The 15819-nt window shown below is 38.3% G+C and overlaps 1 protein-coding gene across 22 annotated transcripts in view; it reads left to right on the forward strand.

The window, feature by feature from the left end:
• LOC146488332 (scavenger receptor cysteine-rich domain-containing protein DMBT1-like) overlaps positions 1-15819 on the forward strand; it is a 248755-nt gene that overhangs the window by 224235 nt on the left and 8701 nt on the right. For 5 of the 22 annotated variants that reach the window (XM_085123494.1, XM_085123575.1, XM_085123571.1 and 2 more), the window contains 13 exons: positions 5994-6302; positions 6498-6806; positions 8464-8769; positions 9387-9695; positions 9868-10173; positions 11088-11396; positions 12566-12610; positions 12710-12754; positions 13645-13689; positions 13788-13832; positions 13925-13969; positions 14624-14668; positions 14997-15197. In XM_085123494.1, coding sequence (XP_084979620.1) covers positions 5994-6302; positions 6498-6806; positions 8464-8769; positions 9387-9695; positions 9868-10173; positions 11088-11396; positions 12566-12610; positions 12710-12754; positions 13645-13689; positions 13788-13832; positions 13925-13969; positions 14624-14668; positions 14997-15197 — 2319 coding nt within the window. The remainder of the gene's footprint in view (positions 1-5993; positions 6303-6497; positions 6807-8463; positions 8770-9386; positions 9696-9867; positions 10174-11087; positions 11397-12565; positions 12611-12709; positions 12755-13644; positions 13690-13787; positions 13833-13924; positions 13970-14623; positions 14669-14996; positions 15198-15819) is intronic. The other 17 variants (XM_085123618.1, XM_085123722.1, XM_085123521.1 and 14 more) reach the window with 16 other exon arrangements.

Raw genomic sequence — 15819 nt, forward strand, 5'->3', positions numbered from 1 at the left:
TCTCGAAAGACGAAGAAAAGAACTTTATTTGTACCAAGTTTTAAGCTCTGATTCAAACTCTTTCCCACTCAAGGAAGATCGAATATGCGTGCGATACTTGCGGCTCGCAATTCACGTCACGAATTATGAGATCAGAACCGATTTACAAACACTTGACATCTGGGGCCCATGAATGTTTCCAAACATCACACATTGGGCCCTAAAACTAATCAGACGGACTGAAGACAGCCATTCAATGTTTTTCGATCCGAGATTTCTTTCCTACTCTGCTCTAAAATAATATAGTTATTCCGGTCAATTAGCCTACGAAACATGTGCAACAAATTTGCATACCATTTCGATGTCGCAGGAAAAAGTAGTGCAAATCATACTTTACAGCTCCTTTATCTTCTTAAATGAAGTAGTCGATCAGTAAACTGGAGAAAAGCGTGTGACTTTGTTCCTGTCGTGATGTTTTGAGTGTTTGTGTTTAGCAGCGACGGCTCAATTCAATAAGCCAGTGTGACACTGATCAACTGTAACTCGATATTCCCTTCGGTGATGTGGGTAACGCGCACGTGATCCTGGCCAGGCATTTCGGTATGGAATCCTGCGCGTACAAGCTAGGGCGCTTTTAGGAACTGTAAATAGTGAAACGTACTGCTTGTGGGCCAAGCTACGACTACCCTGGTGATGAAAACCTTGTCTAGCTAAAAGACTGTACAACAGATGCGAGAGCCCATCTTGCCAGCTTTGATTTTTTTTTTTTTTTTTCGCGAAAAAAATTCAAGTATTAGTGTCATTTCGTTTTTTAACTTCAATTATACATACCCTGGAACGTCGATTTTTTCGCGAAAAAAAAAAAAAAGAAAGAGAGAAACATCCATAACCGCCATCCTCACAATTAAAAATATGAAATCTCTATATTTGAGAGCATAGTAGTGAGTTCCCCACCGACCACCAACCCGACCTCCCCCCTTCCCCCTAGTTACAAGCGTCAATAATATTGTGGTTATTGTTTACTTTCCTGGGCCGTTTTCTCGCTGTTCCTGCCAGTTTCTTTTAACTCTGTGAAAAAAATAATAGCATGAAATCTGAAATTGGAAAATGAATAGGCGAAATACGGCCCTTACCCGCACGTGCTAGTAATAAGGTAGTAACGGCCCTCACCCGCTTGCGCTAGCAATAAGTTAGTTTTCGTGGCCATCACCAGACAGACCAAGGCTGGCAAGATTCCTTTCTTCTCGAAAATTGAAAGAAACCGGCAGAAACAACGATAACACTGGTTTGGGAAAGTAAACAATAACCACAATTGACGCTTATCGCCAGAGGGGATGGGGGTGGGGGAGGTCGCGTTGGTCGGTGGGGAATTCACTACTCTGATACCCTCAAAGTTGATACCCTCAGACTACTCTGATACCCTCAAATTTTATATTATTAATTGTGGGGATGGTGGTTATGGATAGATTTTTTTCGCAAAAAATCCTCGTTCCGGGATCTGCATTACTGTAAGTAAAAAAAAGAAAACAAAAACTTACACTAATACTTGAACGTCGATTTTTTTCGCGGAAAAAACAAAGGCTGGAAAGGTGGGCTCTCAGATCTCTTGAAGAGTCCTTAAGCTCGTCAAGGTCATTATCACCTGGGTAGTCGTAGCTTGGCCCACAAGCACTACTTTTCTAAAAGCGCCCTGAACGCACAAGTGCCTGGCCAGATCACGTGCGCGTTACCCACATCACCGAAGGGAATATCGAGTCACAGTTGTTCAGTGTCACACTGGCTTATTGATTTGAGCCGTCGCTGCTAAACACGAACACTCAAAACAACACGACAGGAACAAAGTCACACGCTTTTCTCCAGTTTACTGATCGACTTCTTCATTTGAGAAGATAAAGGAGCTGTAAAGTATGATTTGCACTACTTTTTCCTGCGACATCGAAATGGTATGCAAATTTGTTGCACATGTTTCGTAGGCTAATTGACCGGAATAACTATATTATTTTAGAGCAGAGTAGGAAAGAAATCTCGGATCGAAAAACATTGAATGGCTGTCTTCAGTCCGTCTAATTCGTTTTAGGGCCCAATATGTGATGTTTGGAAACATTCACGGGCTCCAGATGTCAAGTGTTTGTGAATCGGTTCTGATCTCATAATTCGTAACGTGAATTGCGAGCCGCAAGTATCGCACGCATATTCGATCTTCCTTGAGTGGGAAAGAGTTTGAATCAGAGCTTGAAACTTGGTACAAATAAAGTTCTTTTCTTCGTCTTTCGAGATATGAGATTTAATTTAGAGAAAATGACATACCAGAAACACTTTTATTTCAATGAAAATAAGCATTAGTTTCAAGGTCATTTTGAGTAGCGTACGCAAATCTGCATGCTTTAGAAAGCAGCCAGCGAGTTTGGAATGTTTATTGTATTAATTCTCTTGTGAGATGGTTGGTCTAGGTTTGTGTAAAGTTTCAAGTTCATTGGGTTATTTTACACCGTGAACGGGGCTTCGTTCTTTGACCTAAATTTTCGCGGTTTTCATCGGCCCGTGACCGCACCTAGGCCGCATTTCAAACTCTTGCAATTTTCTCAAAAAATAAAATACCTTGGAACTTTAAAATATGATTTTCGAAAATAGTTAATCCAAGGGTATCTTGAGACGAAATATCAGAAATTCGACCAAGTGGTCGCTGAAATGCAGTTCTCGATTCTTACAGGCAGCCGCTCTTAACACATTGTATGGTAGTATTGATCGATCGTATGTATATTTTATAATGAGTAAAGTAGTTAGGTGTCCCCAATTAGCTTACATTCTAGTACGCAAGAACACGTTAATAAAGTTTTTATTTCATTATGAGGAACCTGAAGCAAATTTGCAAATTATCCCCGACAGCACTTAAGTAGATTTACTTCTCCACAGTGGAAGTAATCGAATATAAACGTCATTTCATAACCATTCCTTCATTTCTAGTTCTTGTCTAAAGACAAAAATGTGTGTATGCTTTTAAAACCTGATACGTCTTGTACCAGCCTTAACGACAACAATTTGGATGAAATTCACGTTTATGTTAATCTGTAAAGATATTGTCAAATTTAACAAATTTCAGGTAATTCATTTATATGATTCCTCGAAAACAACTTCATTCAGCTTTTCTATTGGCAATTACATCTCAATTATCTCATGATTCATTTGCCCAATTTTGTTCCAGCAAGATCTTTATCTCGGTTAATATAGTATCAGGACTACATAATGGGAGGGCAGAGGGCGCACGTCTCACATTCCCCTTCCCCACCCTCCTCCCCAACGAAAAGCCTGATACTCAGGCTACCCCAGTGTTAGCCTCTAGCTCGCCGTATGTTTTTGGTAAGAACTGTTACGTTTACTGTTTTGTTTTCTATCAATCATTACATTTACGTACAATTACTCTTAAAGCATTGCTACCCATGTTCAGGTCCATAATGCCAGTTTTTAGCAAAATTAAAGCAATTCCAGATAAAACAGCTGATTAAGCAGCACTAAAGGAGAAAATTAGATGTTATATCTGAGCTGATTTTCAAAAAGGTGGCTACAGAAATTGAGCACATTTTGAGACTTCCTAAGCTGAAGCACACTATTCTTGTCAATAGGGGAAAAAATCCAAAATTTTGTCGGATGTAAGACTCGAAGCTTGCGCAGTAGAGCATTATCCGGGATGGTTGAAATGACAATCATGCGCAAATCACATGGCTAACATACCACATCGCACTTTGCACTTGAGAATCGCACGCTGTCAGACGCTTTCGGTTACGAGGTGAAGTTGACGCTGCCATAAAATAAGTAGGTATGTTTTCAATTTGCTATGTCTTTATTTGCTTTTGTAATCATTCATCAAGGTCACGAACGGAAAGAGATCACTTTCCACGGGATTCATCATTAATCCGTTTTTGACCTTGATGAATATTTTCACAAGCAAATGAAGACGTCTAGCCAATAAAAATATTTAGAAATCAGTACTTACCTACTTGTTTTATGGCAAAGTCAACTGCGCCTCGAAACCGTCTGTTCGTAAGATCGTGGTAAAATTCTCCTGTGGAAAAGTGATCTCAATTCTCAAGCGGTGGATCTATAAAAGCAGCCAAACACAAATTGATCTCTTTCCGTTCGTGACCTTGATGAATGATTACAAAAGCAAATAAAGACATAGCAAATAGAAAACATACCGTGGAGGCTAATAATGGTCAATAATTCCAAATCTGCACTCAACTGTGAAATCCCACGAAAAAGAAGCGTTTTCAACATTTCCTCCCCAATGTGGGTTATGCAAATCACTTAACCTGCCATGACCCATTTTCAAAACCAATGCTTGCTGCAGTCATTTTTACAACTCATCCAACCAAAACCTATTCTCCCTACCCTCAAAGTCGACGCCCTTTTCCAAACCCATTCACTGTTTAATTGAATCGCCACAACTTTATCCCCCTACGCCAGCACTCACTTTCATATTGAAATTACTAGTCATTAACAATACTTCAGTTACGATTCATTTCAAGAAAGTAAGGTCAGGAAATACTATGCAAGAGAAAAGAGGGGTTTTTCTTTGGAATTATACGTGACATTGAAATCCGAGTGAAATGAAACATGACCTGTCATCCGACTGAACAAGTGTGGCATGGCAATTATTAACGGCGCCAACGCATCTTTAATCTCACCCAAAACCCGGTCTTTTAGCGCTCAAGTCTAGCTTTCTACAACAGAATCGGCTTAATCGGAGCAGGACACCGTTTTAAATTGATTTTTCGTCTTCAGTCTAGATCCATGACACAATCCGAATCACGCCGAGCAAACATCTGGAAATTAATTATGACATTGAGACCGGAAATCCGACCCAAAATCGCACTTCTTGACTAATCGATCACTAGCCTAACAATACTACAGTTATAAAGGCGAAAAATAATAGAATAGCTTTTCAAACTCACAATCCTTGCCCATTCTTGCTAGTGTTTTGCATATCAGCTTATGTCCCGGATGTTGAAATCAACATTTGAAAAGGGAAGGGTTAGCGCCCTTTTACACCACAAAAATATACTAAGTCTTTGGCTGGCTCAGAAATTCGCGAAAATTTCACGTTGCCCGAATAGAACTCATCCCTAAGACCTACTTTTTAAAGCCAAATACTGTCACCTCCTCAAGCAAAGCCCACAATATACAAGCCTTTAATAGTCCAAGCCCGAGTAACTGAAAATTACCCGTTTAGCTTAAAAGAGGACTACTGGTAGCAAGCATATTAGACGAGGCAGGAACTCAACTCGTAAGACTTTTATTTACTTACTGATGTGAAATTCAATAGGAAACGCTAAAAAAATAAATAAAAAAAGATCTTAAGAAAAATTAACAAAAACGTCAATTTCTGTAGCCACCTTGTGGAAAATCAGCTCAGATATTATATAGATCTGTCATGAATAGCTATAGAATTGGCTATTTTGATGAACTCTCCGGTGGCTTTTTATAGGTCACAACTCGGAAATCAGAAATTCTCCTCTCCAATTTCCTACTTTAATGCGCAGTTTTCTGTTTATCATCGGCAATTTAATATTATATGTCTGTCATGATTTCCAGGTAGGTTAAGTTAGTTAATTTTCAGTGAATGCAAATTAAGTGTTGGAACAAATACAAAAAGGTTTGTAATTGAACAGATTTAACCTCTCACGTAAAGAAATCTAGTTTTCGAAATCTCTGAACCGTAAAGTCAAGTATTCGTGGGGCATAGCGATTCAATCTTTCTATTCATGAATATTCTCCTTTTGTCCAAGCTAAGCTGTTAAAGAGATTAATGTGAACAAATTTAAGTTGGTTTGATATTAGCTAATTTTCGCATAATTTGCGAAAATTTATATTTTCACTTTTCAACCAGGTTGTATTCAGTATTTTTAATCTTTCTGATTTATTGACCACTAAAAATATTTGAGTAATCACCAGTACTGTAGGAATTGCTTCTACATATGAAGCCACCGACATCCTAACAAAAAACTTCTGTTACTCAGGTTTTACTCGACTTGCTGAAGGAAGCTGGAGCGGAGAGGGTAGGGTGGAGATATTCTACAATGGTACCTGGGGAACAGTTTGTGACGATTCGTGGGACATAAGTGATGCAGGAGTCGTTTGTCGCGCTGTTGGGTATCCCAACGCGTCTAGTGCCCCACGGTCTGCGTACTTTGGTCAGGGAAGTGGAAAGATATGGTTGGATGATGTCAACTGCTTAGGCAATGAAAGTTCTATAAAGAGATGTTTACACAACGGATGGAATATAAACAACTGTGGTCACAGTAAAGATGCGTCAGTCATTTGTTCAAGTAAGGATGACAAAAAAGTATATATTTATTCTGATTAACAGCGTGAGATTTAGATACCCAGGTTATATTAATATTCGCTACGTTCAATCTTTCCTAGTCATTGATTACTATGGGTAATCTATAAATCACTCGGTAGTTACTGAACTTTCACTCATATCAAACCACTATCATTTAACACAATCTTTCCTTTCTCAGGCCCCATTCGACTAGTTGGAGGAAACTGGAATGGAGAAGGGAGAGTGGAGATATTCCACTATGGCGCCTGGGGAACAGTCTGTGACGATAACTGGGATATGAATGATGCGCGAGTAGTTTGTCGTGCGCTTGGGCATGCTAACGCGTCCAGTGCTCCACACTCTGCTTACTTCGGTCAGGGAAGTGGAAAGATATGGTTGGATGATGTCAACTGCCTGGGCAATGAAAGGTCTATTAAGAGATGTTCACACAATGGATGGAGTGTACATAACTGTGGTCACAGTAAAGATGCATCAGTCATTTGTTCAAGTAAGGGAGACAATAAAGTAGATTTTTATTCTGACTAAGGTTACCGGATACCTTCGCGGGTGTCCTTCGCGAAAAAAAATATTTGCGCGCTGTCTTAAATGCAACAACCATAAACTACATATCAGTACAAAGCTAATGAAATGTACTATCCGGTAAAAATTATTTCGCTTTGATTTTTCTAGCCGTAAGGAGAGTGCGTCCCAAAAGCCCAAAATGATTGATGTCTCTTTGAGCGAATTTACCTGGTATGGAATTTGACCGAAGAATCAAAGCTACTTCATCATATCAATCACAAGGCATTAATCTTCCAAACCGTGTGAGGCTTTTTCGATATTCCTATTGGCTGCTTCGCAATTGTCCTGTCAATTTTGATGATCAAAAACTCACAGACACGTTTTACGACGAAGGCCATTGCGGGAGATCAATTTTACAATACAAAAGTCCCTCACACACTTTTTTTTGCTCGGTGTCTTGGGGATCTTTGGGCCAAATTTCAAGGCAATCCGTCAAATCCTTGACCATATAAATTACTTTAAAGAAAGAACACTGGCGTAAAAACATTTCACGCCCTTGTTGCGCTATATCTCAACACTGTGGATGCCGCCGACGTCGAAAGCCAATAAATTACAGGAGACTTACTGCTGAGTCCCCTGAGATTACTGGCGTCGCGCCGGAAAATAGTTGAGTGCGTGACTGCAGTTCTATTACCAGTCAGAAATTCTCGGATTTTCTTGCGAAATGCCGGGCAGAAAAAATTCCTCTAAGAAAAGAAAACTGCAGTGGCCTCGACGGTGAGCCCTATCGATCCAAAAGAACAACTGCAGGCAGAAATGCGGTCACTGGGGAACGTTGAAGGACTATTTATATATACCATTATCCATGCGAATAAATTGCCGTCGCAAGCTTGCAGTTCAATATCCGAGTTTTTCTACTTTGCAGGTTTGATGGAGATATTTTTACCCGCAACCTCGAGGCCAGCGTTGAGCGCAATATGTGGCGAAGGAAAGGGCCTCTAAGAATTCGATAAATCGATTATTGTACCTGGGCTTATGCGCTACGCGCTTATGCGGTTTCGGCAAGAATTTTTCGCCATTCTTCATCGGAAACTTTCTTCTTCTTTTTCTTAGGACCAGTTTTCTTCTTAGTTTTTAACCACGGACTCTTTTCTCTCTTATTTTTTGGCATACACGATACCCAAAACGAACACAAGCGAAAACTTAGTGTAAATAAATCACAAATTGCAGACGTAAACGAAAGGAAGAGAGGCGACATCAAATGAACGACTCTGGACGTTTCACCGCGAAAAACATCACGGGACGCCCTGACGGTGAAACATTTTAATCGGCTAATAGCACTCTGGCGGGTGAGAGAATTTCATTTGAAAAAACTTTCTCCTTGATAATTCGCGCACGCCTCAAGATTTGTAATAATCTTTTTTGAAAATGAAGCGAGACTAGTGATGTTTAATTTGGCCTCGAATTTTTTTTTGGCAAACAAGCGACTCTCGAAGGTATCGGGTAACCTTAATAGTGTGAGACTGCCGTAACAGATTATGACCACTTCAAATCCTTGTAGGCCAAACTCATTTGTGTAGTTCCAAAACTACTTTCTGATCAAAAAAAAAAAATACATTTTACAGCGATTAATTCTTTCCCAGATTCGAGACTTGTTGGAGGAAACTGGGACGGAGAGGGTAGGGTTGAGATATTCCACAATGGTACATGGGGAACAGTTTGTCACGATTCATGGGATATGAATGATGCACGAGTCGTTTGTCGTGAGATTCATTACCCAGACGCGTCCAGTGCTCCACACTCCGCCTTCTTTGGTCAAGGAAGCGGCCAGATATGGCTGGATGATGTCAATTGTCAGGGTAATGAAAGTTCAATAGAGAGTTGTTCACACAATGGATGGAATGTAAATAACTGTAGTCACCATCAAGATGCGTCAGTCATTTGTTTAAGTAAGTATGACAACGTTGTATTTTTAGTTTTTTTTGTAATCTGCTATTTAAAACCAGCATAACAGACCGGGACCACCTCAAATAATGCAAAGCCATAACTGTGATTGCATTTCCAAAAATCATCTCCTGATAAGTGGTCGGTTTTGTTTGGTTGCTAGAATAATTACTCTTACCATGAGCTTATTATGGCAGATGAACTGCTTTCTAAAAAAGATACCCATGATAAAGTTTTGCGTCGAAAGGCCCCTTGATTTTCGTTGGCGACATCATGGATGTCGCTCAGTCTGCTCGGCTCTCGTTTGATTGATTATTCTATTCTTCTCCCCTCTGGTGAATCATGAAAAAATTCTCAGTCAGGTTTATTCTCCGCTTCATAAACTTCCTAAAATTTAAAACAATTATTATTTCCTTTTGCTTTTTATTTTTTACTTTCTATATTCAATTAAATTCAGTTGATGTTCAGAGATTTAAAGAAAACCCTTAAACATAGGTAGCTAGACTATTTGGTTATTTTCAATCAATTTCCTATCACAAGTAATTACGGCTAATCAACAAATCACTTGTCAGTGATTGAAAAGCAACTCAACCATATGAAAGTCAAATCTTTCCTTACTCAGGCTTCATTCGACTAGTTGGAGGAAACTGGAATGGGGAGGGGAGAGTGGAGATATTTCACAATGGTGCTTGGGGAACAGTCTGTGACGATAACTGGGATATGAATGATGCGCGAGTTATTTGTCGTACGCTGGGTTATCCTAACGCTTCCCGTGCCCTCCACAATGCCTACTACGGTCAGGGAAGTGGAAAGATATGGCTGGATAATGTCAACTGCTTGGGCAATGAAAAATCTATTAAGCGATGTTCACACAATGGATGGAATGTACATAACTGTGGTCACAGTAAAGATGCATCAGTCATTTGTTCAAGTAAGGATGGCAATAAAGTAGATTTTTATTCCAATTAATTGTGTGAGACTGCGGTGACAGATTCTGACCAATTTAAATCCTTGTAGGCCAAACTCATTTGTGTAGTTCAAAAAATACTTCCATATAAAAAATAGGCATTTTACAGAATTTACTGCAATTAATTCTCTTCTAGGTTCGAGGCTTGTTGGAGGAAGCCGGGGCGGAGAGGGTAGGGTCGAGATATTCCACAATGGTACCTGGGGAACAGTTTGTGACGATTCATGGGATTTAAATGATGCACGAGTCGTTTGTCGTGCACTTGATTATCCTGGCGCGTCCCGTGCTCCACACTCCGCCTTCTTTGGTCAAGGAAGTGGCCAGATATGGCTGGATGATGTCAGTTGTCAGGGCAATGAAAGTTCTATAGAGAGTTGTTCACATAATGGATGGAATGTAAATAACTGTAGTCACCATCAAGATGCGTCAGTCATTTGTTTAAGTAAGTATGACTACGTTCTATCTTTATTTTTATTGTTATCTTCTATTTGAAACTTCAAAAACAGAATATGTTATCTTCTATTTGAAACTTCAATAACAGACTATGACCACCGATGACTGCCATAACTGTTTTTGCATTTCCTAAAACATCTTATAATTTGTTGGTTTTAGTTGGTTGCTATAAAGACACTTACCATGAGCTTCTTTTGTGGCAAGTTGCAACTTCATCATTGTATCTCATGTGACAACTCTTTCAGTTTTGCTGTCACAACGTTTTCTAGAATTACGAGTTAATTTTTGAGGTTCACCAGCTTGTGTCAAATGAGCTCATTTTCCATGGCCAGTTATGTTTATTATCTTCTATTGGATCACATTTTTGTCATTTGTTAATGACAATACCAGCGTCGTGGGTAGGTTGGCTGAAAGCTGAGTCTCAGGAGCGATCACAATTTCGTAGACACGTGACCATCGCAGATAAGCAGCTTCCAAGAAACGTTACCTATGGTGAACATTTTGCATTGCCAGGAACTTTGATTTTCATACGCGACATCATGGCTTTCGCTTATTCTTTTCGCCTCTCTTCTGATTAAATATTCTATTCTTTTCTCTCCGGTGAGACATGAAAAATTTAAAGTTGTTTACTCAGCGCTTTTTAAACATAAATCTATACCGTTTATCACAATTTAGAACATCATTTTTGCCTTTCTTTATTGCTATTTTCTTCATTCAATTAAAACTCAGCGAAAATTCAGAGATTAAAGGATAACCCTAAAGATTTACGAAGCCAGGTTATATTTTCTATTTTCAATCTTTTAAGCATTGATGATTATAGGCAATCGAGGAGTCGCTCGGTAGTGACTGAATTGCCAATCGTATTAAACAATTGTCATTTTAACACATTGTTTCCTTTCTCAGGCTCCATTCGACTAGTTGGAGGAAACTGGAATGGAGAAGGGAGAGTGGAGATATTTCACTATGGCGTCTGGGGAACAGTTTGTGACGATTCGTGGGATATGAATGATGCGCAAGTCGTTTGTCGTGCGCTTGGTTATCCTAACGCATTCCGTGCCCCCCAATATGCTCACTTTGGTCAGGGAAGTGGAAAGATATGGCTGGATGATGTCAACTGCCAGGGTCATGAGAGTTCCCTTGAGAGTTGCGCGCACAGTGGTTGGGATAATCATAACTGCGGTCACGGTGAAGATGCATCAGTCATCTGTTCAAGTAAGGAAGACAATAAAGTAGATTTTTATTTTAATTAATTGTGTAACACTGCTGTAACAGATTCTGATCAATTCAAATCCTTGTTGCCCACACTTATTTGTGTAGTTCCAAAACAACTTTCATATAAGAAAATTAGCATTTTACAGCAATTAATTCTCTCCCATGTTTGAGGCTTATTTCCAGTTTATGTCTAAGGACAAAATTTGTGTATGCTTACTAACTAACTTACTAGCTTGATACGTGTACAAACATTGATTGCAGGGATTTGGGGGAAATTTAAGTTAATGTTAATATATAAAAGATAATTTTAAATGTAACTAATTTCAACGAATTTAGGCCTTATCACGGTTTTCGACGCCATTTTGACGAGTAGGCAAACACGTCTGAAATAACAGTGTTTGTATGGAAATCCGATGTCAAATAACTTTCATAAAACATCGCTTCTGAAAAATTCATGAATTAGAAACTTTTAGCACTAGTAAAGGGATTTTAAGAAAAAAATTGAGGGATGTAGCTGTGCTAGAAAGCGTCTAGCCGTGTTTTGAATGTTCCATACATTTGTCTGTGTAGCGAACCAGCCGTGAACTGCTACTAAAAATAGTTCGCGGGAAAAAATACAGGCAAATGTAGCCGTTCCATTCAATTAAATTAACGAATCTTTTACTTGTCTAAAGTTCTACTTGCAGCAAGGACTTTGTTAGGGTCACGTTCTAGTTCGCCATATATATAACACATTGCTTTCCATTTCCAGGTCCATAATGACTGTTTTTAGCGAAACTCCTACCAATTCCACATAGCAGCTGATTAAGCAGCACTACGAGAGATCGTGATATGATATATATTGCATCTTTTTTTTTTTTACTGACAGCAAGCACTTATAAGCGGGCGACTGTCAATAGCCATAGAACCACTTCCTACCAGTTTTCAGGTTCAAAAGAACTGGTTTTAGCGAATTCAAGTAATTTGACGTGAAACATTGAACTAAAATCGCGCTATAAGATAAAATTATCTTCTCATATTTTCCACGTGTTTACTTGCAGCAAGAACTTCTTCTGAGCCAGCGTCTACTTCACCATATGTTTATGGCAAGATTCAAGCAATTGCACATAAAACAGTTAAACGCTATTAGATAAAATTATCTGACCATTTCTCAACTTGTTTACTTGCAGCAAGATCTTCCTTAGAGTCTGCCTCTAGTTCACCATTTGTCTTTGGTAAGAATTGTGCAATTCTAAATAAAACAGCTATATGCAATTACAAATTGCGCTATTAGATAAGAATATCTGACCATTTTTCCACTTGTTTACTTGCAGCAAGAACTTCCCCGGAGTCAGCTTCTGGTTCATCATATGTCTTTGGTAAGAATCGATCTATTCCACATAAAACATAAATGAAAAATAGCGTCTTTCGATAAACTTACATGATCACTTTTACACTTGTTTACTTGCAGCAAGAACTACCTCGGAGTCAGCTTCTAGTTCACCATATGTCCTTGATAGGAATCGAGCAATTCCACGTATTTTATTTATTATTTATTTATTTATTTATTCATTTGTTTATTTATTATTTATTTATTTATTCATTTATTTATTTTTTTATTAGTTCTAAAGATGATCGAGACAAACCGGTTTGCGAACAGTCTACGCGCGCTACGTAGCACTTTCACTCTCTAGCAAATTTTGCTTATTAAGAAAGCTGTGCGTAAACTTCATAAAAAGAGGTTAGACTAACGTTAAACCGACTTCAAATATATCATTGGAGCAATGAATGGAGAAAGCAAACTGTTGTTTTTCATAACAAGCAGTACTGAAATAAACAACGATCTTTTGATCTTCGCGCCCATGCCTTTGACGCGTAGAGTTGCACTAAGAATTGTGCAATTCTACTTCTCAAACTCATTAATAATTTATTAGGAGAAAACAAAGAAAATCACTACCGTGACCATAGTTTGGACATGTTGTCCTAATGTCCATAAAATTTTGCCAACTTTAGCCTTGAATTTCTCCAAGAATTATTGCTTATTTTACAAGCCATATCAAACACTCGAAAGTGTGTTTCATAAGATATCCAAACACCTCGAAGTCGTTTAAAAAAACTCGGCTGCGCCTCGTTTTTTCAACCTACTTCTCAGTGTTTGTATATGTGATGAAACATGCCTTCTCGTGTTTGATATATTACATAAAACAGCCAATTAAAGCTTGCGCTTTTAGATAAAATATCTCATCATTTTTCCACGTGTTTACTCGAGCAAGAACTTCCTCGGTGTCAGCTTCTAGTTCACCATATGCTTTTGGTAAGAATCAAGCAATTCCATATAAAGCAGCGCAGCTAATTAAATATCACGCTATTAGACAAAATTATCTGATCGTTTTCCAACTTATTTACTTGCAGCAAGAACTTCCTCGGAGTCAGGTTCTAGTTCACCACATGTCTTTGGTAAGAATCGCGCAGGCCCACATAAAACAGCTTCTTTAAAATTGTGCCACTAGATAAAATTATCTGATCATTTATTCACTTAAAACTTGCAGCAAGAACTTCCTCGGAGTCATCTTCCAGTTCATCATATGTTTTTGGTAAGAATCAAGCAATTCCACATAAAACAGTTACTGACAAATCACGCTACTAGATAAAATTATGTCTAAAATTGTATCACGTGTTGACTTGCCAAAGGAACTTCCTCGGAGTCAACTTTTAATTCACCAGGTCTTTTTAGTAAGAATCGAGAAGTTGCACACAAAACAGCCAGTTAAGAATTGCGCTATTAAATAAACTTACTTGATCGTTTTTTCACTAATTTACTTGCTAAAAGAACTAATTCCACGGAGGTAGGTGTTAATTGATGATATTTAACTATTAGGTTTTCTTAACTTTACTTAATCTTAGTTGAATAGATTTTACTTTATATTTTTTGGTAGTCTCCCCAATTCGTAGGGCACTTGACTGTGCTCGGCTTTCCAGATTTGAGACTTAAATAAAGTTGTTATTATTGTTAATGTTATTGTTATTATTATTATTATTATTATTATTATTATTATTATTATTATTATTATTATTATTATTATTATTATTATTATTATTATTATTATTATTATTATTATTTATAACCAGCATCTAGTTCACTATATGTCTTCGATAAGAATTGAGCAATTCCAATTAAAACAGCTAGTTAAAAATCACGCCATTAGATAGGATTATATGATAATTTTTCAATTTGTTTATTTTTGCAGCTCAAACTGTCTCGGAGTCAGCTTCTAGTTTACCATATGTCTTTGGTAAGAATCGTTACATCTATTTCTTTACCTCAATCACTAAACTGACAGAACACTCGCCTGCTAATATGATGTAAATGTGCGGAATTTTTTAACATGAAAGAAACATTTTAATGAGCCAAAAGAAACAGAATATGATTGTCGACTTAATTTCTTATTCGAATTTCCCGCACACGCCACCATTTTGAATTTAACGAGGTCGTGTAATTAGACAGTTACTATAACCGAGCTCAAACAAGGAAGTATTGTTCGTTTTAATTTGCAATGATTTCTCCATTTAATTTGCAAGGTGGCAACACGAATTTAACTGTAGTTTATTTTTATCCCACAGCCAGTCACATAGCTCCAACACCATCATCTATGTCGTCAAGCTATCATACATTCGCTAGTTCCATCACCCTGCCGACTCCTTTGGACTTCCATTTGCACGTTCCAGCGGACTGTGCTCAAATCTGTAGGAACACGCCTGGAAGTTACAGCTGCTCATGTGTCAGTGGATATCAACTGAGTTCGGATGGAAAATCCTGCTTAGGTGAGAAACCAGTGCATGCTTAGATAAGTCACTTATACTCAAAATATAAGGAATTATTAAAGTACCCGCTTTGTTAATCCCTTCGGAGGAATGTTTGAGAAAGTTCTTTTTTCTTTTTTTTTTTTAAGGAAGCCGGAGTACTAATTGTTTTTTCGCATCCTCACTTCGCATGCAATTCGTGTCGCAATGTGAAGCCACGTCATCCGTCAAGCGCTCTAGAGAGGAAATGTAGTTAAATACAATGTTGGTGTGGGTCGCAAAGACTTGGCATGATTGGCATGTATTGAACTTTTTCAAATGCACGGTGCCCCGGTGTTTCTTTTTATAGATCAATGATGTTCCCTACCAATTTCCAACATTTTCACAAAACTTTTTAGAAAAATGTGAGTGTATCAAGTTTCAATTATTTACCTTTTCTGCTCACGTGGGATATAACTTCTCAACTATGCTGCCGAGCAAGAAAAGTAGTTACCCTTTCGAAAGGTTAATACTGCCTCAAGAGACGAGGGCAATTGCAAATGATTTCTTGATAGGCCTGTTTGAATCAGGTCCAACACAGAACCCTTGGCTGGAGAGGTAAATTGCTATTTTGCATTAATCGTTAAATTTTGCCATAAGCACT

This window comes from Pavona decussata, unplaced genomic scaffold (assembly GCF_977016875.1).
Source record: "Pavona decussata unplaced genomic scaffold, jaPavDecu1.1 SCAFFOLD_11, whole genome shotgun sequence".
Lineage (NCBI taxonomy): Eukaryota > Metazoa > Cnidaria > Anthozoa > Scleractinia > Agariciidae > Pavona > Pavona decussata.